We start from the raw sequence: 11930 nt of genomic DNA on the forward strand, positions 1-11930 counted from the left end.
GTGCCTTGCTCAGCCATTGCAGAGGGCAGTTAAGAGTCAACCATATTGGAGTCACGTTGGCCAGACTGGGTAAGGATGGCAGATTCCCTTCCCTAAAGGGCTTTAGTGAACCCGATGGGATTTTTCTTTTAATCGCACTCGAAGTCTGTTTCATTGCCTTCACCAGCTTTCAGTTCCAAATTTGTTGTTGATTTGAAATGCCACAACGGAATTTGAACCCTTGTCCCCAGTTCCGAAACAGAGTCATTTTGGTCTTGAAACTGTTCCTCTCTCTGCCGATCCTGCCAGACCTGCTGAGTTTCTCCAGCATTCTCCAATTTCCTGGCCAGGTCATTAGTCTGGGGTTCTGGATTTTGGATCCAGTGACATTACCACTGTGTCGGCGCCTGGCCATTGTCCATGCTGGAGATTGTATGAACAGGAAACAGACAGGGAGAGGAAAGAGAGAAAACAGACAAGACCAATTTGCATTTACATGGTGCCTTTCAGAGTATCATGGAATGACAGAGCCCATTCGGTCCAATGTGCCCCTGCTGGCTTTTTGAAAATTAATCCCAATCTCTTATTCTCAGTCCTGTCATTTCTGAAGTGACTGAACAATTCTTTGCCTTCTGTGAAACCGTCTGCGCGCATTGCAAAGTTCAACAAGAAAGCTTCCACTATTGCTTTTTCAGATCAGCTAAGGATGGGCGATAAATGCCAGGCTTTGCTGATGATAACCACAATGTGAGCATGACAATAAGAATATGCTTAAGCCCAGAGCAGACAAATGCCTTCAAGATCGATGAGGTTTTACTTTTCCTAACAGGTCTTACGGGAATCGTTGCATAGCTATGTTCATTTGGTGAACTTGGGTGGTGTTGATTCAACTAGGAGTGGGCAAGGGCTCACAGTGTAAAACCATCCCGTATTCAGTGCCCACTTCAAAGCTCTGGTCGAAGCCTCTATTGTGGGAAATGGTATGGAATTACCAGGCTGCTGCAGTAGGGGGTGCTCTTTGAAAGTTGAGGCAGCTTTGAGCAAGCTCCCATCCACATTTTAGTCGCAAACATTTCAGTCCCCACATCATAATGCCTCCCTTTAATAAATGCAGAAATGTTTTAGGAATGGGAGCTTTCAGCGACCAACCTGCAATCCTTGATTCGGCTTTTCCTACTGCTGGTTCCTTATCCCATTTTCCTTCACTTTCTCCCAGGAAAAGTCGCAATTGCAGGAATGCCGAAGGATGGTTTCCCCCCTCTGTCAATAAAAAAGACTTTCCATTAGCACAGTTGTGGAGTCCGACTGTTCCTACAAAGATTGCAGGATTTTATAAATTTCCACTCTCGCACTCAGTAACCCAATCCCAGCAACAACTGAGATCTGGATGAGGCAAAGAACAGAACAAACAAAAGAGAAGTGCAGCACAGGAACAGGCCCTTCAAGCCTGCGCCAATCACTGTGCCGTTACTAAACTATAAAAACAAGCCTTCTGCCCTTCTGTGATCTTTGCTCTTCATGCTATGTCGTGTTGCTTTCAGCCTGTGCCCCCCTTTGGCATGGCTGGCAGGTCATAGGAAAGCAGGCTGTTGTTGTTGTAACGTGTTGTTGCTGTCACATCTGGGTTGCTTGTTTCTGTGCTGCCCACGGACATATGGCCTCGTGGAGAATGTCAGTGGCCTTTGCCAAGCTGCCAGGCCATTCGGCCAGTCTGTAGAGATTGCCCTTTTTAAACTGCAAGTGACTTGACGTCATTTCAGTGCCAGTTCACCTTGTTTAAGTCTCTCACAAATCGCCGATGCATCGCGCACAGTGAGCCTGACCTTGTACTTTGTATTTCTGATCAGACAGGAACTGGAGCCATGTACTGGAGGTAGCAGTCTTGTGGTATTATAGCTAGGCTATTCATCTCGAGAACCAGGTTCAAATTCCACCATGACAGATGGTGGCCTTTGAATTTTTTTAAAAAAGAATTTTGAATTAAGAATCAAATGATTGTCAGGGGGAAAGCCCATCTAGTTCACTGTAATACCCTTTAGGGAAGGAAAACATATTAGCCATGATCAAATAGCGGAGCAGATAGGCTGAATGCTCCTATATCTGATGGTCTTATGGAAACTGCTGGCCTACATGTGACTCCAGACCCACAGTAATGTGGTTGATGTCTGGCTGTCTTTGGGACGATGGGCAATCAATGATGGCTCAACCAATGATGCCCACAGCCCATGTGTGAATAAAGAAAACTATCTGGGGTGGCTCAGTGATTAGCACTGCTGTCTCACAGCACCAGGGACCTGGGTTTGGTTCCACCCTCAGGTGACTGTGTGGAGTTTGCATATTCTCCCTGTGTCTGCATAGTTTTCCCCCTGGGTGCTCCGCTTTCCGCCCACAACTCAAAGTTGTGCAGGTTAGGTGGCTTGACCATGCTAAATTGCCCATTGTGTCTAAGAATGTACAGGCTAAGTGAATTGTCCATGAGAAATGCAGGGTTATGGTGATAGGGTGGGGGAGTGGGCTGCTGTTTGGAGGGTTGGTGTGGACTTGATGGGCTAAATGGCCTGCTGCCACGCTGTAGGGATTCTATATCCTGGCCTTCCAAGCAGTTGCAATATCTTACTCTGTTTTGTATTTGTTCACTTCCTCATGAGATCATAAAATCTTGCAGCTCAGACGCAGGCCATTCAGTCTCCAGTACTCATGCCAGCTCTTTTAAAAAAAACTGTCCAATTAGTCACAGTCTTTCACCCATCACCTCTCTCTTTCTCTCGCATGCCTCTGAACTGTGCATCGCTCCAGTAATGCCGAAGGACAAGGTCATTCAGCTCAGTTCAAAATGTTGCAATTTCTAAAAATGAAATGGAAAGGTAGAGGGACAGTTTGGTCAAGAGCAAGAAATACAGGACATTCAATATACTTTTACAGGTGTGTAGTTAGGGCTAGATTTATTTAGATAGAAAGACATTGATCTATTTCGAGAGGTTGATAGATATAGGCAGATGAATGGCGATATAAATAAACATTTATAAATAGATTAATAAATGCATGGATAGATACAGTTAGAGCAAACAAATAGATAAATATAGAATGATGCAATAGAAAACAGAGGGATAAAGAGATAAGCTGAAATATAGATTGAGGCAGTGAACAAGCAGATGGACAAATAGATAGATAGATAGATATCCAGTCAGAGAGTTAAACCGTGAACTAGAGAGATAGGCAAATAAATATGCAAATAGCTGAAGAGATATCTAAATGGAAGGGTAGCTGAACCGACAGTTAAACAGATAGGAACACATTAATAAATGAATGAAAGGCTGGAACACGCTTAGATTAATGAATGATAGGAATACCGATAGATGGATCAATATCACATGGAGAGAGAAGTGGTGTAGAAAGGATCAATAAGATGTAAAATCTCCATCCTCTGACATATATCGTTTAGTCGCTGTGTGCTTTCAGTGATCCAGGTCCTGGAGGCAAGAAGCCATATTTCTTCATAAGCCAAGTGTCATTGCATGTGTATAATCCTAATAGTTTTCATTTGCTCTTAACTCCACCAATTCATTCCTTCATTTCAATCCATCTGTTTTAATACTTCTGAGGGCACCTGACAGAGTCAGACTTGTACCACGATGCTGTGCAGTTTAGATATTCTCCACACCTTCCGGCTCTGACTCGGTGGTTAATGAAAAATGCAGGCATCCACATCGAGTCAGACTCACTGAAGGTGCTGAGAGGGCCTGCCCCAGAGGGCTTCACAGAACTCATTCAGTTTAACTGCAGAAAGTATGTTACAGTTAAAACCTGAGGATCAGGGTAAGAGTGTACGAATCAGCCAGTGATCCATCCTCCCAGCCACTAGATTTAGAGAGCCAGCTGATCTTCAAACAATCCCAGCTGAGTGGTTTTAAACAGAGTCACACTGATATCCACTCTGGCTAAGGTCAGCTAGCTTTTAAAAAAATTATTCATTCACTGGATTTAAGCATCGCTGGCTGCATGAGCATTTATAACCCATCCTTAATTGCCCAGAGGGCAGTTATCATTCATAAGACCATAAGACATAGGAGTGGAAGTAAGGCCATTCGGCCTATTGAGTCCACTCTGCCATTCAATCATGGCTGATGGGCATTTCAACTCCACTTACCCGCATCCTCCCCGACCATTCCAGGGATCATCCATGTGAATCTCCGCTGGACACGCTCCAGTGCCAATATGTCCTTCCAGGGTTGTGGGGACCAAAACTGGACACAGTACTCCAAATGGGGGTCTAACTAGAGCTTTATAAAGTCTCAGTAGCACAATGGTGCTTTTATATTCCAACCCTCTTGAGATAAATGACAAAAAACATTTCAACCACATTGCTGTAGGCCGGACCAGGTAAGAATGGCAGATTTCCTTCCCTAAAGGGCAGTAATGACACAGATATTTGACAATCAGTCTGCATTAGATTCTTGATTCCAGATTATTATTGCACTCATGTTCCACCGTCTGCCCTGGCAGGATTCAAGCCCAGGTCCTCCAAACATTAGAGTCGCCAGTGTGTTGCTGGAAAAGCACAGCAGGTCAGGCAGCATCCGAAAAGCAGGAGAATCGATGTTTCGGGCATAAGCCCTTCATCAGACTTATGCCCGAAATGTCGATTCTCCTGCGCCTTGGATGCTGCTTGACCTGCTGTGCTTTTCCAGCACTACACTCTTGACTCTGATCTTCAGCATCTGCAGTCCTCACTTTCTCCTCCTCTGAACATTACCCGGGTCTCTGGATTAACAGCAGCAGTAATATCAGTAGGCCATCACGTCCCCTAGCTTTACTGAACTTGGGGAATATTTTACAATGACATAGCCCAGTTCAACATTACAGGTGCACAACCTATCAAGAAAGAGCTTGTACTTAGATTGCTTCCAAGGTGCCTGAAAGCACTTTGCAGTCACTTGAACATGTTTGAGGTGTAGTCACTGCTGTAATAAAGTATCTGTGGCAGCCAATTTGCACTCAGCAAGCTCCCACATTTGACTATGTGCTAATGACCAGATGATCTGATTATTTTTCGGATGCTGGTTGAAGGTTCCATTTTGGGCAGGACCCTAGGAGTAGGGGTTGGGACAGAGCTCTCCCCTCCCACCTTTAAAGTCAAATTGCTTCTAGAAAAATGTCTATAATTTATCATTCTTTTATCACACTGTAACTTGCGTGTTTTGCACTTGCGTGTTTTGCACTTTATGCCGTGTACGAATATGTAGTTCGTGCTGTTCATGTAGCACCCTCAGTCCTGGAGGAATGCTGTCTCATTTTTACTGTATCAGTTGTATGTGGTAGATACGCCAAATGAAAAAGTTGCTCTTCTCTAATGCCTTGGGGTTCTTTACATTCAGTTGGGAGCACAGCTGGGGCCCCAGTTCAGTGTCTCATCTGAAAGATGGCACCTCTGACTGTGTAGCACTCCCTCGGTACCACTTGGGAACCTAATGGCCTACAAACAGGTTAATGTTGTCCTAATGATTTATTTTTTTCTCTTATACTGCAGGCAATCATATATGAAGGGCAGGATAAGAACCCAGAGATGTGTCGGGTACTCCTCACTCATGAAATCATGTGCAGGTACGTGAAGGAAGTATTCTCGTTCCCGAGCAACCATTAGGGAATCACAGAAGGAAGCTGGGTGAATATTTCCATGTATGTTATCTCAGAACTATGAAATTTGCAGAATGTGACAATGAGACCAGAAGTGGCAAATTGGTGCATTTTGCAAGGCGGAGAGGGTGAGGAATAGGATTAAGAATCTAATTATAATTTCTGGTTGTCAGACAAAGCCACATGATTCACTAATTTCATTTAGGGAAGGAAACTGCCATCCTTACTTGGTATGACCTACATATGATGGGGCTACAGCAATGGGGCTGATTCTGAACTGCCCTCAATTAGGGATTGGCAAATGTTGTGGAAGCATCTGTAATGAAGAGGAACAGTTTCAACATAGAATCATAGAGATCCACAATACAGAAAATGGCCCTTCAGCCCCTCGAACCTGTGCCAGTCAAAAGCAGCAACCTCACTATTCTGATCCCATTTTCCAGCACTTAGCCCGTAATCTTGTTTGCCTTAACATCACAAGTGTACATCATAAGGGTTCATAGAGTCATCAAAATGGTCTTTCACTTAAAATGGTGTTAAAGAGTTTCTTCTCTGCGAGAAAGGCCAATCCAATCAGCAATGATCATATTGGCTGGTGGAGCAGGTTTCAGGGGTCAGCATTTCTCATACTGTTGTTTCTTTGAATAGGAGCAACTGTGATCAACAAGGTGGGTGGGACCTGTGATCTCCAGGCTGACAGGCTACGGTCTACAGGGTGAAAGGTTATTCTGTGGGGAGGGCACCTCCTGTGTAATGCTGCTGTTGATAGTTTGCAAGTTGGTAGATGACCCATATTAGGTTTCTCTGAATGGGTGGCATGGTAGCTCAGTGGTTAGCACTGTGGTGCCTCTTAGTGCCAGGGACCTGGGTTCAATTCCACCCTTGGGTGACTGGCTGTGTGGAGTTTGCACATTCTCCTTGTTTTTGTGTGAGTTTCCTCTGAGTGCTCTGGTTTCCTCCCACTATCCAAAGTTGTGCAGGTTAGGTGGATTGGCCATGCTATATAGCCCATAGTGTTCAGGGATGTGTATGCTAGGTGGACTGGCCATGGTAAATGCAGAGTTAGAGGGAGATGATGTGGGGGTCTGGGTGAGATGCTCTTTGGAGTGTTAGTGTGGACCTGATGGACCAAGTGGCCTGCTTCCACTCTTCGGGATTCTATGAATGTGACTTTCAGCAAAGCTTCCTGGGAGAAGCTAAGAGTTAACTGAACTTGGAAAAGATCCCAAGCCTGTTATAAAGCCAACATTAGCTCGCAACGATTTTAGACAGAGTTACAGTATTTGCTGCAAACTCAACCCATGTAACTCAAGATTCATCCTTTCAAGTACTTTGCAGTGGCAAAACAAATTTCTCCCCCGCTGATTAATGAGCTGTGCTGTCATGGGAAGGTGTTGGTGTCATGGCAATGTCACTACACCAGTGACCCAGATGCTGTAAGATGAAGGTTCAAATCCTACCAGGGCTGCTGGTAGAAATTAAATGTAATTAACAAAATTTGAAATTACTGACAGTATTCGTGACAGTTCTTACCAATTGTAATCTGGCTCATTAATGTCTGTTGGGAAAGAAATCTGCGGTTCTTGCCTGGTCTGGCCTACACGTGACTTCACAGCAATGTAGTTGTCTCTGGACCATATTTTGGAAATGGCCCTAACAAGTCAAAGGGCAGATAGAGATGGCCCACAAATTCCAGCTTTCTCAGTGAGGTCAACATTCCAAAGAATTGAGTACAATTTTGTCATTTAAGAAATGTTTGGACAAGTGGGATAGGTATGGAGGGATATGATTCTGGGTTAGTGGTGCTGGAAGAGCACAGCAGTTCAGGCAGCATCCAAGGTAGTCACGGAGGGAACGGTCTTTGCGGAAGGTGGAAAAGGGTGGGGAGGGAAATATATCCCTGGTGGTGGGGTCTTTTTGGAGGTGGTGGAAATGTTGGCGGATGATTTGGTTTATGCAAAGGTTGGTATGGTGGAAGGTGAGCACCAGGGGCGTTCTGTCCTTGTTACGGTTGAAGGGGTGGGGTCTGAGGGTGGAGGTGTGGGATGTGGACGAGATGCATTGGAGGGCATTTTTAACCACGTGGGAAGGGAAATTGCAGTCTCTAAAGAAGGTGGCCATCTGGTGTGTTCTGTGGTGGAACTGGTCCTCCTGGGAGCAGATACGGCGGAGGCGGAGGAATTGGGAATACGGGATGGCATTTTTGCAAGAGGTAGGGTGGGAAGAGGTGTAATCCAGGTAGCTGTGGGAGTCGGTGGGTTTGTAAAAAATGTCAGTGTCAAGTCGGTCGTCACTAATGGAGATGGAGAGGTCCAGGAAGGGGAGGGAGGTGTCAGAGATGGTCCAGGTAAACTTTAAGGTCAGGGTGGAATGTGTTGGTGAAGTTGATGAATTGCTGGGATATGAACCAAACACCGGCAAAAGGGAAAAAAGTTTCAATTATGAAAGTTGGGCCAGGGGGCCTTTTTCCATGCTGTAGACCTCTATGACTGTGTCTAAATAATTGGCTGTAATTTTATCTGTGAATTCGCACTCAGATTTTTAATTCATCAAGCACCTAAAACAAGTTGTTTTTATATTGAATCAGAAAATACTGGAAAAGCTCAGTATCTGTGGAGAGAAAACAGGGTGTAAAGTTAAACAGGCTTGTGATGACTCTGCTGAGCGTCTTATCTTGTTGTGTCAGATTTCCAGCATCTGCAGATCTTTGCTTTCCCATCTGCATGCTGGGGGATCTGGGCACAGTAGATAGGGAAAACTTTTGTAACCCAGCAGGTTTCCAACTTCCATACATTGAGAATCGTAGGATGCTGATTTATGATAATTGGCAAAAATGAAGCCAAAAAGAGATAGGAATCTTTTTTCTGCAGTGAGTGGTTCGGATCTGGAAAATGCTGTCTGAGATGGTGATCGAATCACATTCCACCAATGCTTCTAAATGAGAATTGGCCAATAGAGTCATAGAGATATACGAGGCAGAAATGGACCCTTCGGTCCAACTTGTCCATGCCGACCAGATATCCTAAAATAATCTTGTCCCATTTGCCAGCATTTGGCCCATATCCCTCTAAACCCTTCCTATTCATATACCCATCCACATGTTGTAATTGTACCAGCCTCCATCACTTCCTCTGGCAGCTCATTCCATACACGCACCGCCCTCTGCATGAAAAAGTTGCCCCTAGATCCCTTTTTCGTCTTTCCTCTCTCACCTTAAACCTATGCCCTTTAGTTTTGGACTCCTCTAGCCATGGGAAAACGATCTTGATCATTCACTCTATCCATGCTTATCATGATTTTATAAATCTCTATAAGGTCACCCCTCAGCCTCCGACACTCCAAGGAAAACAGCCCCAGCCTATTCAGCCTCTCCATATAGCTCAAACCCTTCAACCCTGGCAATGTACGGCACCCTTTCAAGTTTAACAACATCTTTCCTGTTGTAGGGAGATCAGTATTGAATACAGAATTCCAAAAGTGGCCTCATCAATGTCCTGTACTGCAGGTATATGTCATCCCAACTCCAATACTCAATGCAAAAATCAATAAAGGCAAGCGTGCCAAATGCCTTTCTCACTATCCTGTGTCTGAAAAGTAAGTAATTGCAGTGGTATGGAGTAAAAAGGGAATGGGAGTGGTTGGTCATGAGACTTTGTGAGTTGCACTTGAGAAGAGCTGGCATGGAGACAACAGGCTGAATGGCTTCCTTCTGTGCTGTGACCATCCAACGATTCTATGATAAGGTGCTTCCCTGGAGCTTTACCAGATAGAAACATTGACACTGAAGCAGCAGAAACGTTAGGAAGGGTGACCAATGGTTTGGTTAAAGAACTAGACTTCAAAAGCAGTGTCTTAAAGGTAGGAAGAACTGGAGTGGTTGAGGGAGGGACATTTCAAAACTGGGGCCTAAGTATTGATGGCATGGCCACCACTGATGGAGCCATTGGTAAGAAAGGGTAACGGGCAAGAGTCTGGAATTGAGGTCGTGCAGTGATTTTGTTGGAGGTTACAGCGTTGGAGAGAAGCCAGAACTTTGAGAGATTTGTAATCAAGGAGGAAGGATTTCTACAGAAAAGTCTTTCCATCTCCCAACTGTTAGAAGCCGGGCTTGAGCAAATTGAATTTGGGATGGACTGACATGAGCTCCTTTTGACATGGATCCACAACACTGAAGTAGCCCAAAATTCACATGAACTGGCAATCCCCGAACTGGGGAGTTTTGGGAGCACAGATGCACAGAGCAGGTTATATACTCATTGACATATTCATAGTCATTGTGATAGTCGTATTATATCTGTGTAACAACAGCAATGTGCAATTACATGAAATGCGATTCCAACTGTGTGAAACAACCCAAGGTACCTCACAGAAGACTTACCAAACAAACTCAAGTGTATAGCCACACAAGAGAATGTTAGGATGGGTGGTTTAGTCAAAGAAATAAGAGGAAAACAGCATCTTAAAGGCACGGAGGGAGGTGGAGTGAGGTAGAGATTTAGGCTGAGAATTCCTGAGCCGAGGGCCTTGGCAGGTGTGAACACAGCTGCTAGTGTATGAGCAAGAGAATTGAGGATTGGGAAGAGAGCTGGTTTGGAGAAACATAGACACCTCAGAGAGGTGTTCAGATTAACGAGCTTACAGAGACATCGAGAGCTGGGACCATGGCAGGGATTGGACAAACATGGTGTGGATTTGAAAATAAGCATTTTAAATTCAAGCCAGTGCTTGATAGGGAACCATTGTGGGCTAGTCATCATAGGAGGGGTTGGAGTGGGGACGAGTAAACAGGACAGTGCAAAGTTAAGGTATGGGGATTCAAGCAGTGCAAGATATTTTAAAGTTACCTGTTTGGAGATGTTATTACATACCTCTGGAACAGGTGGGATATGAACCCAGGCCTCCTGGACCAGACGTAAGGACACTATCCCAAGAGTCCTTCGGGCACTGCTATCCCAAATATGTCCGTTGCCTTCAAATGTTACGCGTCTATCCATTTTATTGCTGACCAAAGTTGAAAGAAATCAGCACCAGGGAAAAACAGATTGCACTTTATGTAGCAACGTCTTGGGCCAGGTTTGGCGTGGATTGTAACGGGGGGCACGTCACAAGGTCAGACAAGGGAAACCACGCCATCTCTCAGATCAGTTGTTTGACTGAGGCGCCGCCATCCTCAGACGGAAAAGGAAGATCCCATGACACTGTTTTGGAAAAGAATGGGGAAGTTACCTCCGTGTTTGCAGATAAACATTTATCCTTCAAACCAAAATAATTAAACCGATTGTTCATGGATTGCTACTTTTGGGATCTCGCTATACAAATTTTCCCTCTTTTTAATCGGGTACCAGTGAGTACACTTCAGTGACTGTGAACCTGGACATCCCTGTTATGTGGGCATGCAGAGGAACTGTGTGTAAATATGCACCAATCTTGCAAACTGTGATATTTAAGCTTTGGTATCTTGTTTACCTTTTGGTAAACTGTAGACTCCTAAATCCACAGGTGGCAGTCTGACAGAAACAACCATGACCGACCGGTTGTGTAATATTCTTTTAAATCTGGGGGAATTCAGTGACCTGTTTCTTAGCTCAGGCACAGACCTATATTTAGGTCTCAACACGATCTGTGCCACAGTGTGCGAATGAGGACAGCGTGACTTGTAAAATGATGCCGCAATTCAGCAAAGGACTCATACGGAATGAAATTGATAATGACACGGATCCCGGCAACAAGTAAAAATTGGTCTCCCGATGAAGTCATCCAAGTGGAAATTCCTACCAGCAAGTCACCTCGCGCATGACACCAAAGTCAAGTGAACCTTTCCCCTCCCCCTATCTTCATCACCCTCCCACCCTGGCAACCCCATCACCTCTTCACAAAGCACCAGCATGCCCTGAGTCTTGTTACATTTCCTGATTAAATATGCACCAGTCAGATCATAGTCAAGATGTTTAATCATTTGCTGAATATATTACTGGAGTGTGGGTATAATTTGCATCATAATTGATAGATTGTTTTAACTGAACTGATTTGATATCGTCTGCACTTGCAGATGGGCTGTTTGAGTATGTGCGTGTACATGAGTGAGGGTGTGTGTGTGTGTTTAGAGTGCTGTGCAGTGTGTCTATGTGCCGTGTGTTTGTACAGCCTTATGTGCTTGTGTGTGCGTGTTTACATGAGTGTGTATACTTGTATTGTTTTGAATATTGCGTAGTTTGTGTGTGTCTGTTTGTATAGTCTTATTTTTTTTTAGATTAGATTAGATTACTTACAGTGTGGAAACAGGCCCTTCGGCCCAACAAGTCCACACCGCCCCGCAG

At 44.6% G+C, this 11930-nt stretch overlaps 1 protein-coding gene across 1 annotated transcript in view; it reads left to right on the forward strand.

Annotated features, from left to right (window-relative positions):
• Positions 1 to 11930, forward strand: part of LOC122560818 (transcription factor COE3-like) — a 228795-nt gene that overhangs the window by 16666 nt on the left and 200199 nt on the right. The window contains exon 5 of the mRNA XM_043712331.1: positions 5507 to 5580. Within this exon, the coding sequence (XP_043568266.1) occupies positions 5507 to 5580 (74 nt within the window). The remainder of the gene's footprint in view (positions 1 to 5506; positions 5581 to 11930) is intronic.

Source organism: Chiloscyllium plagiosum, chromosome 1 (genome assembly GCF_004010195.1).
Source record: "Chiloscyllium plagiosum isolate BGI_BamShark_2017 chromosome 1, ASM401019v2, whole genome shotgun sequence".
NCBI lineage: Eukaryota > Metazoa > Chordata > Chondrichthyes > Orectolobiformes > Hemiscylliidae > Chiloscyllium > Chiloscyllium plagiosum.